This window comes from Hypoxylon fragiforme (assembly GCF_022984875.1).
Source record: "Hypoxylon fragiforme strain CBS 206.31 chromosome Unknown GGS25scaffold_2, whole genome shotgun sequence".
In the NCBI taxonomy this organism is placed as follows: Eukaryota; Fungi; Ascomycota; class Sordariomycetes; order Xylariales; family Hypoxylaceae; genus Hypoxylon; species Hypoxylon fragiforme.
The window spans coordinates 3,718,848-3,735,698 of NW_026054757.1; the positions used below are offsets into that span (position 1 = coordinate 3,718,848).

The 16,851-nt window shown below is 47.9% G+C and overlaps 4 protein-coding genes across 4 annotated transcripts; 2 read left to right on the plus strand and 2 right to left on the minus strand.

Moving 5' to 3' along the window:
- Positions 1-6,231: 6,231 nt before the first annotated feature.
- On the plus strand, positions 6,232-9,545 carry GGS25DRAFT_478175 (uncharacterized protein). The gene is made up of 3 exons (XM_049259909.1): positions 6,232-6,708; positions 6,769-8,847; positions 8,936-9,545. Exons 1-3 carry the CDS (start codon positions 6,683-6,685, stop codon positions 9,141-9,143), a joined length of 2,313 nt encoding a protein of 770 aa, XP_049120586.1. The 5' UTR covers positions 6,232-6,682; the 3' UTR covers positions 9,144-9,545.
- Positions 9,546-9,757: 212 nt separating this feature from the next.
- Positions 9,758-11,973, plus strand: GGS25DRAFT_478178 (3-isopropylmalate dehydrogenase). Its single transcript, XM_049259910.1, has 4 exons — positions 9,758-10,265; positions 10,332-10,403; positions 10,560-11,286; positions 11,390-11,973. The coding sequence occupies exons 1-4, from the start codon at positions 10,194-10,196 to the stop codon at positions 11,629-11,631; spliced, it is 1,113 nt and encodes a 370-aa protein (XP_049120587.1). The 5' UTR covers positions 9,758-10,193; the 3' UTR covers positions 11,632-11,973.
- Positions 11,974-12,558: 585 nt separating this feature from the next.
- GGS25DRAFT_146495 (mediator complex, subunit Med10) lies at positions 12,559-13,413 on the minus strand. Its single transcript, XM_049256367.1, has 2 exons — positions 13,281-13,413; positions 12,559-13,173 (listed from the first exon to the last, which is right to left on the minus strand). The coding sequence occupies exons 1-2, from the start codon at positions 13,315-13,317 to the stop codon at positions 12,656-12,658; spliced, it is 555 nt and encodes a 184-aa protein (XP_049120588.1). The 5' UTR covers positions 13,318-13,413; the 3' UTR covers positions 12,559-12,655.
- Positions 13,414-14,190: 777 nt separating this feature from the next.
- On the minus strand, positions 14,191-16,762 carry GGS25DRAFT_478184 (uncharacterized protein). Its single transcript, XM_049259911.1, has 3 exons — positions 15,908-16,762; positions 14,580-15,854; positions 14,191-14,429 (listed from the first exon to the last, which is right to left on the minus strand). The coding sequence occupies exons 1-2, from the start codon at positions 16,292-16,294 to the stop codon at positions 14,757-14,759; spliced, it is 1,485 nt and encodes a 494-aa protein (XP_049120589.1). The 5' UTR covers positions 16,295-16,762; the 3' UTR covers positions 14,191-14,429; positions 14,580-14,756.
- Positions 16,763-16,851: the final 89 nt, after the last annotated feature.

Here is a 16,851-nt window from a genome sequence, read left to right on the forward strand (position 1 = left end):
ATGAGTGAAAAGCGCTACCAGTTGGTTTACGACCGATGAGAATAGACTGGGACAGGAGAGTAACATTTTGCGGTGGTTACGACATAACAAAAAAGATTGCCTCTTCACTTCTTTGTTTGCTATATTTTTTTCTTCTTTTTCAATATTTTTTGCGTTTGCTTTACTTTAAGCAGCTGCGGTTGCGGCTCGCTCACCTTCTCTGGCTTAATTTGCCCCCTTCGTTGTTCATATGGCACCATACGAAACTTTCTTTCCTTTACTAATTAATGTAGATAGTCCAAATAGTTGATACCCTCGAAAAAGTTAGGGAGGGTGAAATAGGGGTGTGTATAGGGGGAAAAGGGTGACGCAGGTTCCACTCAAAGGATGGTATTATATATATATTATATATGCCTAGGTATATTGGTTAAATGTAAGTTTTCGGCCCTGCTGGGCAGAGGTAAAGCTTGGAGGAGGAGGAGGAGGAGGTATGATACCACGGGATGGTTTCCCATTTTGCGATATCCGTAGAGATTTAGCTTGAATTGATGATGCATGATTTCTTCATCGTGGGTTTTTTCAGCAGCATAGGGGGGGTGTGACTAATATTTTCTACGTCTGATATTCGGAATTTTTGGAAAGGTCCGTTCGTCAGATTCGATACACTGATGTTTTACATCTGAAAGAAAATCGCCTGATTTTTTCTTGCCTATCAGTCTGAACGTAAACCAGACGACTTCACATGGGAGCCTCAAAACCCCCCCCCCCCCCCAAACCTGATGCTATCGATAGCTGTAGGTCATCCCAAAGGGCTTCGTATATCGTAAAAAAAACACGACGATCGTCAAACGAGGACAACGGGGGAGGCGGAGTCAAGGGGAGGAGGGGGGCTACCTCGGCGACATTCGGGCGAGGGACCCATCTAAGGATCTTTTTTGTCTACTTACCTACCTACCCTAAATCTAGGACTTTGTGTGTATGTGTGTCGTTGAGAAAAGAAAAAAGAACACACTGACCACGTAACTACAATAGGTACATGCGTGAGGCTGGAACAGAAAACGAAACGCATAAAGATGACGAGCCTGCAACAACGTGCGGGTGCGGGTGCGTGGCTGCTAAAGATAGCACAGGAGAGAACGTGCCATTTTGTTTTTTTTTTCTCTTTTTGGCTCGCGATTACGTACGTTGTGTGGGAAGGAAGGCAGGTGTCTGTTGCTGTGAGGAGGGGATAATGGGAGAGGGGGGGAGGGGTTGAGTTGAGTAGATCTTTTGGATGAAGGATCGTGTACCTACCTACCTACCTACACAGATTCTACCTCCTGCGTACCTGGATATCTGCTTCGTACAGTACTTGCACCTTTCGTTTCCAACCCAGCCTAACTTGAAGCCGCTAGAGTAAATACATTGTTCTAGAACCTCGTGAACAATCTACCGATAGCGAGCGAGTTTCCTCCTGCGTCGGGTCCTTCGGGGGAGGGGGGGGTCAGAGGAGAATGGGGGTCCTTTCGCCAAGACCTCCGTGTGTAGCACCTATGCCTATCCTTCCTCCGTCCAGGACCGGACCACCCTTGCCCCCTTACCTAGGTGGGCATTGTTGCGTACTCGTACAATACATAATACCTACTTAACCATGTAAAAAGCAAGCAAGCGGCAGCCTCGTTCCCCTGGTGTCGGGATCTTCACATGGTATCCCCAGGTATATGCGAGTACGTAGGTAGGTGTATGATCGACCTGCTATAACTAGTGGCTAGCCTAGGTCATATGTAGGTAGGTAGGGTTTCTATATTTGACATCGTCGCTCAGCTGGTCTAGGTTGTGTAGATAGGTAGTCACGGAACTAGCCGGTGCGCTGCGGACTTCACGGAATCATTGGAGACGGGGAGAGGGCGGTTTGGTCGTTGGCCTCGTACTTTCCTACCTATCTATATACCTAACTATCTAAGTTACTATATTCAGCGCAAGGGCTGAAAAGAATAGGGCAAGGGATGATGTATGTAGGCATGGATGCCTAAAGTCAGCATCCTCTCCCCCAAACTACGCAGCTATATACGTCTCTTTCTTTGATCTATATACATACACCACCTGCGTTACTTCTTCCTTCTTCCTACTTTCTTTTGCTTGGGAAGGAAGCTCTCTGGGCTCCTATATAGGGCTGATGGGAAGATGTGAGAACAGGCAACAAAACCAGGGCTAGGTGCCTGCGGGCGTGTCCAGCAGGACCAATCCGCCGTCCATAAACCTATATCCGCGGCTTTAGCTCTTCCCCCCACGTCGGGCTTTTGGGTATTAGGGAATCGAGACGTTTATTGGTCCCTGAGAGCATCTTGGTTGGAAAAGTTGTCTCTATTAACCTGGCATAGGTAATATGAACCAGAGGGGTCATAGACGAGCCTGATAAAGGATCTGCCAGGCCCAACCAAGCACGGCGCAGGCTTGAGTTGAGAGGTATAAAAAAAATCAACTTTTCAAGCTTATAAAGGAGCGTTCAGGGCCAGCAAGGAAATCACTCTTAAAAGTTGAATAAAGGTTGTATTCAGCTCGATTTTCAGGCTGAAATCTTGGATAGAGATACATACATACTGTACGTTACCTTGGGTGGTCGTATTATGTAACAGCAATGATATGAGATCAAGCTTTTTTTCTTCCTTCCCCCTTGTACGACGCAGCAGCGGCTATTTATCTATGAGTGATCTCATATGTGTCTATGATCAGGTACCTTAGATAGGTAGCACTGCGCTGGCACGATCCTTCGGGTGACATGTGCGACAGTGGCTTACATGATCAGAATTAAGGAGTCAAGTATTTACCTACCTACCTGCCACATTCGTTGGCCACACGTGCTTCCCAGCTATTACAAAAGGTCCAACCAATACGGAGGTGGTTTGGGATCGGCTAATCTTGTCTTAACTGGCGATGTTATTACAAAGCCTACCTAGTGCCCGAGCCTGAGTCTGACGACTGGGCTGGATATTGTGTGATATGGATTTTGTGATCACGACGTTATTCCCGTCTCTCTGTGTCCCCCTTTTCAGGTATATATAGAGGCCCGTTAACTTGATGTTTAAGATGATAATCGCTCATTAAGCCACAGATACCACCTACATAGCATTTTGAGTGTCGTCATGGAGGTGGCTACTCTATCGAGTCAAACTCGAGTCAATGGGAGCTTAAGTAATTAGTACCTTCCCATTACCCCTTTCTAGTTCGTTCTTGCAGCCCAACTTCCCGCACTCTAAGATAACTTACATAATGGGGATTTGGTGGTTTATCTTTGTTGTTGGTTGATATTCAGACGTATGTTAATATCGCCAAGCTGGATATAGGCATGTTGGCGAAGTGAAAAGGCCCAACTACATAGCTTGCACTCGCTACTATAGCCATATATGCCTACCTAGTAGGTATGGATAAAATCCCAACAACGACATCGTATGAGCTACACTTCTTTGTCATGGAAATTGCCAGTGAAGCGGAATCAATATCAAATCTTGAAAGGAACAAATGAAGGAAATATGAATGATGACGTTGCACAAACCCCCTAGCCACATCCCAGTCGGGAGGTTAGTGCCAGGAACACAGAAAGTCAAAAAGTCAATTTCAGGGGAAGGGGGAGGAAAAGTGCGGAGGTTTAATGGACACGTTTTGGGAAATAGCATAATATGGGTTGGCCAATCGTACAATGGGATATCAATCTTGTTCCTCCTTACTTACTTGCCTACCGGCTGAGGTACATGTACATAACCGTACCTTTTACATACCTATGTAAGTTACATACATCGACATACATCGACATACATCAATGATATCCCTTCACATGGTTGATGGCGTAAGGGTTTGGAACACATGGACTTTTTGCGGAGTTAATATCTCTGTGTCACGGTGACGATCCAATAATAATAGAAAAATGATAGAAGAATACGGGGGTGCGCAGATCCGAAGTCGATGGCTTGCTACCTGATTAGGAAATATCATCGCTCGCAACTACACCTACCGTCGTTTATTAAACATCAATGCTCATCTAGGTGCATAGTAAATTGCCCAGCAGTCTGCTTTCGGTCAGATGGGATATTTCCACGTACCCGAACAGGCATCATGAATATGTAGGTATGTAGGTATGCATGAATACTACATGCACAGCCCTAGAGGTATGTAGATACTATGTACTACACATGTTATACACGCGCTTCTGTTGGGTTTCGCAACGTCGTTTGAGTAGGTATATAAAAGGAACACAAGACATTTCAAGACATCTAATCATAGATCAAAGACTTCAATAATAGGTTACCCACGGCGCGTGTTGTGTCAAAGGAGGCGACAATGGCGCCAACGAGTCCAAGCAAAAATAAAAAAATAAAAAATAAAAATAAAAAAATAGTGAAATAGCGAAAAGGTAAGAAAAAGAAATAAAACGGCAGAAATTAAAGTAAAATACACCAAAGGCGGCTTATGAGATACATATGTAGGGCTGGCGGTTCAATCTTATTTTAAATCTGCTGCAGCCATCACTGGGCAGAAAGCCGACTATTCCCCTCAGCGGTCAGCCAGGCTTACCAGCCTGCCAGCCTATCGATGACTCGATAAGCCAAGAATGCAGCATACAATGAATGCCAACGAATCAATAAACCCTCACCGGCTTGCAAGCTTGCTATTACTACATAGGTAGCTTGCTGCCAATTCAAGTTTCCGCTTTCTTGGTAGGTTCCAGCGTCTTCTCATTGCCTACTAGGCACGGGACAAACGTGAGCCAACTAGCCTTGCTACATACATAGTAGGTAGACATGACGAACCACTTTGTGGAGACGGTTCTTCCTGCCCAGCTGCGTTGACTCATATCTGTTCCATCTAATGCAGGTCCTAAATCTCAGAATGCCATAGTACGACCCATCAGTCGATACTTCTTGGATGGCTTTCTCTTTTCTATGGTTGCGATAGGCCGAACCGCATCTTGCAGAGCCTTAGCGCGACCCGCCATGATTCGACTGATGGACGAGCATTTGAACATTTGAACATTTGAACATCCGAACGGCAATAGATATGTATAATGTACATTCATATTGATGTTTCGTTTCTATTATTATTTCTGTGCCTACATACCTACATACCTACATACATACATATAAAAGGGCTCGATCATCTAATTTGCTCTGCATAAAACAATTGACAACTCACAGCTTCAACAGCGGCTGTTGGGAAATATTGGGAATATTCCTCCGAACCCCTTAAAAGCTGTAACTAACCGTAGTATTGCCATCAGATGTCATTCCCATCTCTCTTTCTGGTAAGAAGGTTGGGTTGATAGGGATGAGTATAGGAATAGGGATAGAAATCAATTTAAGTAAAGTCCGATCTAGAAGAACAAGACACTAAGGTTAGTAGTTAAGATATCTGGTGAATCTAACGAGTTGCGGTCAAGTTCAAAAATGAAGCTCGCTCTCTATTTGTCTTGTCAACCTATACGTGTATACTAGGTACGCAGTATGCAATAGTAGTATTATAGTACAGCTACGATAGCTATATAACCATTGCGGGGATAATCCCAACTGTCTGTCGATACCAAGTTCCAAGTTATTCAGAGCTCTCTTCTGCAGGGAGTCTTTTACGCGCCGCTTATCTACCTTAGCCAAGTTACCGTTCTCAAGAACGTTGAACCTCACAGCCAATTACTCGTTTCTACTTGACTTCTATATGCATTGCTGCGCCCTGACCAGAATACCCAGTAAACCCATTCGGCATTGCTTTCATTCCGACTTTCACGGGCTCTCGGAGTGTGTTGAAGGCTCAATAAGCATCCACCCTCCCCCTGGAGCGTACCGACCCATTACCCATTACCCATCAACCGTGCCCCCATTTGCCCCTCGTTACGATTTCAAACGATTCCCGTACCGGCTTTTTTCGACTCGAATGAGGTATGCACTTTTTTTTTTTTTTTTTTTTTTTTTTTTTTTTTGGAATAAAGAGCACAAGATTGAACACAAGACAGCATAATACAAGTGTACAATACAAAATCAAAATCAAAATCAAGCAAGCACAGACCCCGGGGCCTTTTTTATTTTTATTTTTATTTTTATAGGTACCAAGATAGGTACCAAGATAGGTACCTACATGTGCCTATCTAACCTAAAATTTACTCGACAATCTAATACGTTACGGAAAATACCTTATGTCGAACTAAGTTCAACTAGGTACCTCGTACCTACTTTATACCCCTGTAACTCGTACCTTCCATTAGGTACCTAGTAGACAATCCATCCGACTTACTATGTAAAGGCATCCGCTTCTACCTGGTCCGGCATCTTATCCACTTATACGTCTTCTTCACCACGACAACCGCCATCTTAGCTATATACTTTTTTTTTCTTCCTTTTCATCCCCTTCCTCTTTTTTTCTGTTTGCTCGCAGTGGGTAATGATAAAAATTTACTTTATTGACGTTACGAAGTTTTTTCAACTGGTTCGTTTTGTATTTTCTAAACTCAATTCGAAATAGGCGGGCTAACAAATACTCGTTTCGAATTGTGCTATATAGCGACATAGCTGTGCCTAGAAAATTGTCAACGAGTGTCCTTTTTGTTCCCTTCACTCACTGCCTTTCCTGATCACGCCGCTCCAACCCGGTCGTAGATATGATTATGTGTTATGATATACGAGCTTAAGAAACATAATCTTTCCAAGGGAAGCATATTTTACATTGCCTGAGAGACTTTGCTATGAGTGGAGACCAACCAAATTCCAGGCAAGACATCCTTCATTCTCCCTTCTCTCACCTGTCTCGGCGCTGATATTCTATTCACAGCTTTGGTGATCCAAACGCTCAACCTCCCACCCCCAAACAAACCCCGACGTCCTCTACTTTTCCGAATTCTGTCTTCGAGACTCCCAAGAATAATCGGTCCTCGTTTGAGGATTCGTCTGGCTGGACACCTAGGTTTGCTGAAGAGTATTCTGTCTTCAATTCTACTCCAGGCAACTTGAGGGGTTCCCAGGCCCCGTTTGTCGACTTTTCGGTCTCCACGCCTTACCAGTCTTCAAACCATAAGAGACCTCTATCTACCGAAACATTTGCTGCCGAGATTGCAACCCATGTTACCCACTTCTCGCCGAACACGACTCTACCTCTGCCGCCCGTTGATCCGTCCAGACGGCTATTATCGTCTCCGGGTCCCTTAACGGCCGACCATATTCCATCCGAAACGACCCCCGGCACTGGCTCACTACTTCAGCCCAAGAAAATTTGTCGAGAAGCTGCGCAAGAGGCTAAAGTTGAAGCCCAGACGGCCACACCGCCACCGTCTACACACAAGGGAAAGAGGCGGCTTGCTCCAAAGATACAGACAGACAAGATGCAAAATGATGGCTTCGACCCAGAGTTCGTCGCCGGCACGCCACAGCAACAGCACATTGGCAGCTACATGACCACCCCCACCGACCTCTTTGGATACCCAATGTCCGCACCGGCTGCAGCTCCCAGTTTTGGAGACTCACGCATGTACTGGGATACGGATATGAGTGGGATGGATCTGGATTTTTCCACTGCCAGTGGAAGCATGTTTCAGACTTCTTCTGGTCACCGGCCTATGAGTTCTTTGGACTGGAGCAAGTCAAATGAGATGTTTCAAGACACTGGCGTTGTTCCACCCCAAAGTCAGGAGAGTAACCTATCCACGAAGAAGGGACGGGCACTTGCGCCGAAACCTGCACCACCAAACCTGGATACCAATGCTACAGACTCGTCAATATTTGGTTCGTCTTTCCCTGCTTCCGGTGACAATTCTTTTGGTATGATGAGCCAAAGTGGCGGCGTGAATCCTGGTCTCTTATTTACGAGGCCGCCATCCTCGGGCATGGAACCTGCTTCCTTTAACCCTATGTCACAATCTCCCTTAATGCAATCTTTCCCGGCACCAGAGCCTGTGATATTAAGTGCCAAACCGCCAAAGCGCGGGTCAGTTCGTCGTACAGCTAGCAACAAGGATGTAGGCGCCGGCAAGAAGGCGAACCGAGCATCAGCAAGCTCTCCAATCAAATCTTCAGATCGTCCTGGATTGTCACGCAGTTTCAGTGAGAAAGTAGGGCGCAATTCCGTCGGCAAAGTAGCTAGTCTGCCAAATCTAGCACCTGCCATACATCCGGCGCCGCAAGGGAATGGAAGGTCAGCATCGCAAGGCTCTAGACCAAATGGAAGGATATCGCCGTTAAAGAGTCACCACCACCGATTACCCAGCTTGAGTTCTATACCCGAGACACCACCGCCGCGCACTCAAACGTCAGTTAAGTTTACAATCGACTCAAGAGGTCGGGCTCGAGCAGAAACAACGACCATAGTCTTGGACGAGGATGATGATGATCCAACGCCAACTGCTATGCGACGTCGTAAGGAGAGCCACGGCAAAGCAAAGAGTTGGGCATCTTCTGAAGATGAGTCGTCGTCGACGGACGATGAGCCTATCATCATTCCTAGCCGGAACACATCGTTTGCGTTACCAGAACCTCGAAGACTGTCACCTCACTCTTATCATTCCTCGCAAAGAAGTGTCAGCGACCAGAGCACAAGTAGTCTTGGCATTTACTATAATGAACCTGATGCCGGTAACGATCCTGAAAGTGAAGCTGAAACAGTAATGAACATGGCTGGTGGTAACAACCGCGGTGATGCCACGAGCGAATTGCGCAAGGTTGTAGAGAGTCGACAGAAGAGGACTTCGAACCTGACTGGGACTTTGCCATCCCGGTCAGCACATAGTACCAACTCAACAACGACTCCGGCGTCCCATAAGACCAGCAAATTATATACCCCATCCACCGACCGAGGTAGCCAGATCCGATGCATTTGCAACACATCTAATAGCCATGCCAACGCTTACATGGTCCAATGGTATGGTTGCGCCCCCTTATTGCTTACTTGGAAGGCATGGCAGATGTATATATATGTAACACGGTGACTAATTTTCGTGGTAATCTAGTGAATCGTGTGAGATGTGGCTCCATGGCAAATGCATCAACATCACCCGTCAAAGTCTTCCCCGCGTCTATATCTGCGCGTTCTGCGCAAATACGCCCAATGCTCACGGGGCAAGAGGCCGAGAGATACGCAGGAACATGGGAGGCCCGAATCCCAGAGCGCCCGCCACGTCTCCGTTGGCGCATAAATCATTCAAGTCATTTAGATGATGAGGTTGGTGACATGATTGCGAGCATATTCGAATCGGAACTAGGCTATGATAATAGGGATGGACATCTATAAACGGCGCTTACCGGATATAAACGGGGATAGAATGGTTCTGCCAGATCCAAGCTAGGGATAATACTTGGGTACATGATACCCTGGTCTATACTTACTTCCAAGTAAACGACAAGTAGCTATGAGATACGCTGAATTGTGATAGCTATGGTCCTATGGATGAATTGAGACAGTTGAGGTGTTCCTATATGTAGTAAGATGCGTGGCGTACTTTTGTGAGCAGTCATGTACAACTGTACCTAGTACTGTACATACATGGTACATATGTAATGTGATGTGTATGTAGATGTATGTGTATGTGTATGTATATGTGTATGTATGTGTATGTGTATGTATGCATGGTGCATACGACCCAAAGGCTGTAAGTGAAGGGATTGATATTACCACGGGGCTGCAAGAGCAAGGGAGGAAAGGAAGAAATATAACTGGTCAAGTTGGTATCATCGGTTTAATTCTTAAGAGCTCTCCCTTAATATCATATGTTGAGACCAACAAAAGAATAATAAAAAGAAGTTGAAGTAGATACATCACGTTCCCTAAGTAGAGGGGATTTATTAGAGGTACATGTATGCGCTGTTACTACATACATGTATATATTATATCATTGTACTAGGTGATGTAGTACTACCTATGTACTACGGTACTAGGCTAAATATATCAAAGCAAGGGCCGATCTCGGGATTCCGACCTCGGTACGTCCGTAGGGCCGGGTAGATTTCGGAGGAGGGAACAATTGAGCGCGGGGCAGCTAAAGCTTGTGCAGGTACGCTAGTAGCAGTTGTTAAACCCTGGAGCTTCTATATTTCTTTTATGATTGGGTTTGATGGATTTTTATATATAACGTACCTTGATCTAGTTTTTTCAATCTCCTCCATACCGAATATCGGATATTTGCAGTGAATCTTACAAAATACCATAACCATACAATTCCTTCCTACGTATCTTATCACTGTCTCAATTGATATCTGTGGTTGTTCAAAATGGCAACACATAACATCGTGGTCTTTGGCGGAGATCACAGTGGCCCCGAGGTCGTAGCGGAAGCTGTCAAGGTACGTTTACCTTGCCGAAATGACGCAAGAAAAGCCGGTATGCTAACGTGTATCCTATATTAACAGGTCATAAGAGCAATTGAGTCTCATAGCCCTTCCGCCGGCAAGTTTAACCTCCAGGATCACCCATTAGGCGGCGTACGTTTTTTCTCATTTGTTCTTCCTAAGATTTAATCTCTCACCCACATATCCTCAAAATCTATATTCCATTCCCATACAAAGAAATAGGTGGGGATAGGTAGGCCAATAAATAAAAATAATACAAACTAATCATTACCCCTTTTCGAAACGCAGTGCTCGATCAATGCCCACGGCACACCCCTCACAGACGCGGCCCTCGAAGCGGCCAAGTCGGCCGACGCCGTCCTCCTTGGCGCTATCGGCGGTCCCGAATGGGGCACCGGCGCCGTGCGTCCGGAACAGGGAATCCTGAAGCTGCGCAAGGAGATGCAGACATACGGCAACCTGCGCCCGTGCTTCTTCCCTTCGGACTCGCTAGTCGAGCACTCGCCCCTGCGTGCTGACGTGTGCCGTGGTACCAACTTCACCATCGTTCGCGAGCTAACAGGCGGTATTTACTTCGGCGAGCGCAAGGAGGCGGGCGAGGACGGCGATGAGGCTTGGGATACGGAGCTGTACACGCGCGCGGAAGTGGAGCGGGTGACGAGACTTGCGGCGAACCTGGCGCTCGTGAGCGACCCACCCGCACCCGTCTGGAGTCTCGACAAGGCCAACGTGCTCGCCTCTAGCCGGCTCTGGCGTCGCGTCGTCTCAGAGACCATGGCTCGCGAGTTCCCCCAGCTCACTCTCCAGCACCAGCTCATCGACAGCGCCGCCATGATCCTCGTCAAGAACCCCCGTGGCCTCAACGGCATCGTCGTTACCAGCAACCTCTTCGGCGACATCATCAGCGACGAGGCTAGCGTTATCCCCGGCAGCATCGGCCTCAGCCCAAGTGCTAGCCTTAGCGGTATTCCCGATGGAAAGTCTAGGTGTAATGGTATTTACGAGCCCATCCACGGTAAGTCTTTTTTCTTCCTCTCTTCCCCTTCCCCCACTTTGAATCCTATAAAGTGTTAGCAAGGAGTGTCTGAATACATACTAAATCATATTCTCTTGTCCAGGATCGGCACCAGATATCTCGGGCAAGGGTATCGTCAACCCAATCGGCACCATCCTCTCCGTCGCCATGATGTGCCGGTACTCGCTCCAGCTCCCGAAGGAGGCCGTGGCCATCGAGACGGCGGTCAAGAACGTCCTCGACAGCGGGGTCCGGACTAAGGACCTCGGCGGCTCCGCCGGTACAAAGGAGATCGGCGATGCCATCGTTGCCGAGCTGACTAAGATTCTTAAGAGCAGCAATTAGAATCTTTATTTCCCTTTCCCTTCCCTTCCTATCATTCAACAACAATAGGGATTTAGGCATTCGCCTATCTCATGGAAAAGGTTCTGGACGTGGTTAGGGGGCACGGTTTATAAAAACATAAAAAAAGGGGACGAATAAATGAATAAATGAATAAGGAGGCAATGGGAAAAGGTCAGATAGAACGGCTATCAAAGTCCGCGATGTCATTCCAATCAATTAAGCATTAAGTAAGCATTAACGAAGAAACATAAGAAAGTAAAGATACAATGTCTCTCGTGTTGGAAAGGGGCTTGGTAACCCCTGAATGCTTTACTTGTTCCTAAGCTGGACTCCAATGGTGGGTAGGTAGGCAGGTAAGCTTCATAAATTGTCATTTCATTAACACGTAGCTAGTCTTTCTTATTGATCCGTCTCTCTTTCTCTCTGTTTTTTTCTCTACCTATAAATTTATATGGGTATAAGTAAGTCTCAAGTAAGCAACTCAACTCAACTCAACTCCGCGATCTTTTTTTCTTCTCCTCCCACCCCCCCCATCCTTTTTTTCTTCTCTCGTTCAGGAGAGGGGGGGGGGGGGAAGATACATATCTGTTGCGATGCCAACCAATCCCTCCATAGCTTCCTCGCAACAAGGGGACAAGGGGGAAGAAAAAGGCACGAAAACAAAAACAAAAACGCCTAATCTAGCTCGTGCGTTGTATCCTTGCAGCGAGTGCCTAATAACTGACTGGCGGCTGGCGTATTTTTCCCTTCCTGCTTCCCGGGAGGCCACTGAAGCTGGCGGGTTTTGGGGTGATGCGGTCCTTGGATGGCGAGGAGAAGCTTTTTGTTGAGCTTCTTGTCGATGTTCGTTGAGCTGACTAGATGAACCCCGTGACTACCCTGGGTAGATAGGTAGATAGGTAGATAGGTAGATGGGTAGGTAGGTATCTACTGGTTAGGTGGCGGTGTCCACGCGCAATGCGATACGATGCGTACCTAGCCACCCCCCCCCCTCTTTCCCACCTCACCACCTCCCAACGCACGCTCACCTCTTCACCACCCCCGTCCCCGTCCCTACCGCACTCCCCACGCCCGTAACCTCAACAACCCTCCGCACATCCGCCCGCAACTCAGGCATCGCGCGATCCATCTGCGCGGCCAGCACGTCGCGGAACCCCGCGAAGGCGAGCTGCTTCCCCCGCATGAGCTGGTTGCCGCGGCGCGCGAGCTCGACGAACTCCCGCGTGTAGATGTCGGGGTTGCGGCCGTTGTCGACGTACTGGACTAGCTCGGGGGGCACGCTGGGGAGGGAGGAGGAGGTGGGGGAGGTGGAGAGGGCGTGGATGGCTTGGAGGTTGGTGGAGAGGGTGCGCAGCTCCGAGGCTATGATTTCGCGGGAGGGGCGGGGGGAGGAGGAGGAGGTGGAGGAGGAGAGGGTGGGGTTGGGGTTGGGGTTGGGGTTTGGGGGGGAGGAGGAGGAGAGGGAGGACGGGGAGGTCGCGTCGTAGTTGGCTACTTGGACCATTATGTTCGTGAGGGTTTGGATCGTGTCTTTGAGTTGTTCTGGGTTTGAGAGAGTGTTAGTTTGATTTGATGATGTTAAAAGGGAGCGGGCGTGGAAGGGCGGGGATGCGATGGGGTGGGATGGGAGAGGAAAGAAAGAAGCTTACGCTCGAGAGCATCGTGGTCGACGCGCGAGGGTGCCATGGTGGATGGATGAATGAATGAATGAATGCGGCTGTGTTGCGTGGGGTCGAGGATATGTTTCGCTAGCGTATGTAGATATTTATTGGGCTGTAACTCGTATATGGAAGTTGTATTTGTATTTGTATTGCTCGATGGAATGGCGATGGATGTTGAAGAGGGAAGCTTGATCGGTTGGTTGGGACCGTTGGGTTAGTTACTTGGCAGGTAACTTACTTAGTTATTGGCGCGAAATGCATCCTGATCACCAACCAATCAAAACTTACCACTTTACCCCGGGTTTTGTTCAATGCATGCATGGCGCTTTTGCATTGTACCTTTGTACCTTTTACGTGTTGATGTAATAAGCAGCGATCAGTTGAGTAGTAGCCAGACGAGTTTGAGTTGACGTTACAGTAGGTATATAAACCACAATAGTCCACTAACCTTTCACATACGACCATAGGATTCGGAAAACTCGGGATCCCGTCCGCTCTCCCATAGATAAGCCGAATACCGCCAGATCAGTAGTTGGGTCGGTGACGACCAGCGAATCCCTGGTGTTGTATGTCTTTTGCTGATTTTTTTTTTGTTTGTTTGTCTATGGTTTCTTTCTTTACACGCTGCTATATGCCGTAAATATGTGATAATACTATACTAGGTATATATTAGTGTATTATTGTTGTTTTTGAACGTATATACTTGCTTGTAGTCGAGCTTTCTTGATGTTGAGGCGAAGGGGGCGAGTAGCATGGCAAACAAAACTCAAGGGACCAAAATTACACCCATCCCCCTGAACTATTTCGGCTTAGATCCAACAGTCTCGAAATAGTAGAATATTTATATTTAGGAATATCATCGATACTGATCGTAGATTCAAGTGCAACGTACCTACTACTTCATACGTATAGCGGTACTATTGTTTCAAGAAGCATACATTCATCCATACATCCAAACACCCATGCAAATGAATTGATTGGCCAATGAAAATGGGCTGCATGTTCCTAATCAGGAAAGCCGACGTCATACCTAGTTACTTAGCAGAGGCTTTGCTTCGCACCTACGACGAGATAGATTAGATCAGCTCACATTCGTTCACTATGGTTTGTTTAAATTCATAGCATGAAATAGAAATAGGTAGGTATGCAACCTATCGTGAAGTTCTCGAAATGGTTACTAGAAACATAACTATACATTATATAACCACCCTAACCATTACCTAAATAGTAACCAGACCACATTCCAACTCTAGAAAGCACGGCACTAAACCAATCCAACGTCAACAGCCCCTATATCTATACTCGTCGAACTGATAGGCAACATAGGCAGCTTGGGTAGGTAGGTACCTATTTCTGAAGACATCATATAATGTATTCAATACAATCTAAGCATACTCAACTCTAATCCTACTCTCTACCCCTATCTTCCACCTGTATCTTCTTCCTCACCCTCACACATCCCCATCACCGCCTCCCCACCCCTCCCCCTCCCCGTCCCCCAAACAACTTCTTCAACTCCCCCTGCAAGCTTGACCTCTTCCTCATACTCCTCGCATCCACCATCTCGCCCCCCTCCGCCGCCATCACCACCGGCTCACCAGACGGCGAACGCTCGCGGCCCAGTATATCCCGTATCTGCCGTCCGTCGCCCATCTGCCTCGTGCGCTCGCGGCCCGAGATCGCGATGCTGGGGCTGCATTTGCTGGCGGGCTTGTGGGTGTGGTACAGGTTGAGGAATTCCCGCGATTGCGCCGGCGGGGTGCGGCGGACGTACCGCTGGATGTGCGCTGCCACCTGGTCCGTCAGTGGAGATGTGGAGCGGGGCGGTTCTGCAGTTTCCCGTGGTGGAGGGTTGGCTTCGCTGCCGGGTTGGGAATTGTGCGTTGCGAGAGGTGACAGACGGCGCGGTGCGTAAGCTGTGTGGGTACGGGGTGGCATTGACTCTGGAGGGTTAGGTGGTGTGATGAATAATTCCCCCGTTGTGGTTCTTGGACTATCGGGGGCAGACTGAACGATCCGCGAGGATGGACGCTTTAGTGGCTCGTCTGATACGAACGAAGGCCCCTTTAAGGCTTTGATGGTTGAATTTGTCAGATTGCTGAATCCGATATCTTCAGGCTTGTGGTAGTGCTTTTGTCGCCGTGGAGGTGTTTTGGAACGCTGCGAACTCTGAGCTGAACTTGTTGGACAATAAGTGTACAGCATAGCCCTTGAATTGCCAGGCGAATGTATAGAATGTGCCTCTCTTGATAAATGTTCGTCCAGAAGGGAGTGATGTCGAGCTTCTCTCTCTCGTCCGCGGCCCCGTTGACTCGGGAGCCATCGCATCCATCTAGGGATCGGTTTCGTAGGACTAGGCTTAAAAGCAGACTCGCCAAGAGGGTCGAAGATCGAAACATATATGGTAGAGTCTAGAGGAACAATGCAATCTCCACCATCATCACCCGAGTCTGCAGAACCACTGAAGGTGCCATCGCCGGTGAATCGCGACGAGTATGAGACATGACTGCGATTTTGCGGGGTCAAGGGGGGCCGCCTCAAAGACGATGAATGGTTCTGTACCTAGATAGGTAAGCTGCAACACACGGCTCAGAACTCAATTATAAAATTCTCACCTGGCCAGGTCCGGATGTCGCAGCAGGAACTCTTTCTATCTTCCCCTTTCCCCGTTTACTGACCTGCCCATTCATCTTCTCCCACCTCTTCCTAGCCATCCCTCCATCGATCTCATCAGCTTTGCGCAGCGCATTCTGCACGATAGTCTGCTGCCCCGCAGCGCTGTCTCCTTCACACTCAATCGCGCAGTTGGCACAAGTCGGCACCTCCGTGATCTCCCTCGCCTTTCCCCAGCCATCCTCCTCCTCCTCCCCTCTCTTGCCTTCACCCTCGCTATCCCTACTCCCCTGCGCAGAAGAAGATATAAATTCGTCGTCGAACACTTCAGCAAGCTTCGGCCCCGTGACGACCGACCTGCTCCCGCACAGCAGACAGCCGTAGCACATGCGGTGCCAGAAGCACCAGCCCAGGCTGACGCAGTCCTCGCCGCGGAAGATGACCTCGCCGCACACCTAGCAGATGGCCAGGTCGATGATGCTGCGGTAGCAGGGCTCGCAGGTGAGGCGGGCCGACCGGCCGAGGACGTGGGGAGGGCCGCGCGATAGGTGCCAGCAGAACGTGCAGGTGAAGAAGTGTGTGTGTGGTGGCGGCGGCATCTTCTGTCGTTCTTGGGAGAAAATGATCGGGGGGAGGTTATTTACTAGTGGTGAAGTAAGTAAGTACCGAGCAAATGAATATGTATGAGGGAACGAGTGGCTAATGCCAAGCGAGGTTTAACCACTTCTCTAAGACCTTGAAGAAAGGGTGAAGTTTGAAATGCTATGTGAATATACGATTATGGGTCAAACTTAGGTATAAAATAAGAGGAGGCTGAATATATTACATGGTATTATGTAGGATTTGGAATTGAAAAAGGGGGAAAGAATTTTGGTTTAGGATTCTTACGTACATGTACGTGGAACATTATGACAAAGACACTTCAAAGTTACTAGGTACCTAGTAG

What these genes read in the sequence shown, in the direction of transcription:
- GGS25DRAFT_478175 (XM_049259909.1), top strand. Translation starts at nt 6,683, where the DNA reads ATGAGTGGAGACCAACCAAATTCCAG. An exon ending in GGAGACCAACCAAATTCCAG is followed by an intron (nt 6,709 to 6,768) that starts GCAAGACATCCT and finishes TTCTATTCACAG; the next exon opens with CTTTGGTGATCCAAACGCTC. An exon ending in AACGCTTACATGGTCCAATG is followed by an intron (nt 8,848 to 8,935) that starts GTATGGTTGCGC and finishes GTGGTAATCTAG; the next exon opens with TGAATCGTGTGAGATGTGGC.
- GGS25DRAFT_478178 (XM_049259910.1), top strand. Translation starts at nt 10,194, where the DNA reads ATGGCAACACATAACATCGTGGTCTTTGGCGGAGATCACAGTGGCCCC. An exon ending in TCGTAGCGGAAGCTGTCAAG is followed by an intron (nt 10,266 to 10,331) that starts GTACGTTTACCT and finishes CTATATTAACAG; the next exon opens with GTCATAAGAGCAATTGAGTC. An exon ending in TATTTACGAGCCCATCCACG is followed by an intron (nt 11,287 to 11,389) that starts GTAAGTCTTTTT and finishes TCTCTTGTCCAG; the next exon opens with GATCGGCACCAGATATCTCG.
- GGS25DRAFT_146495 (XM_049256367.1), bottom strand. Translation starts at nt 13,317, where the DNA reads ATGGCACCCTCGCGCGTCGACCACGATGCTCTCGAGC. An exon ending in CGACCACGATGCTCTCGAGC is followed by an intron (nt 13,174 to 13,280) that starts GTAAGCTTCTTT and finishes TCTCAAACCCAG; the next exon opens with AACAACTCAAAGACACGATC.
- GGS25DRAFT_478184 (XM_049259911.1), bottom strand. Translation starts at nt 16,294, where the DNA reads ATGTGCTACGGCTGTCTGCTGTGCGGGAGCAGGTCGGTCGTCACGGGG. An exon ending in CGACATCCGGACCTGGCCAG is followed by an intron (nt 15,855 to 15,907) that starts GTGAGAATTTTA and finishes TTACCTATCTAG; the next exon opens with GTACAGAACCATTCATCGTC.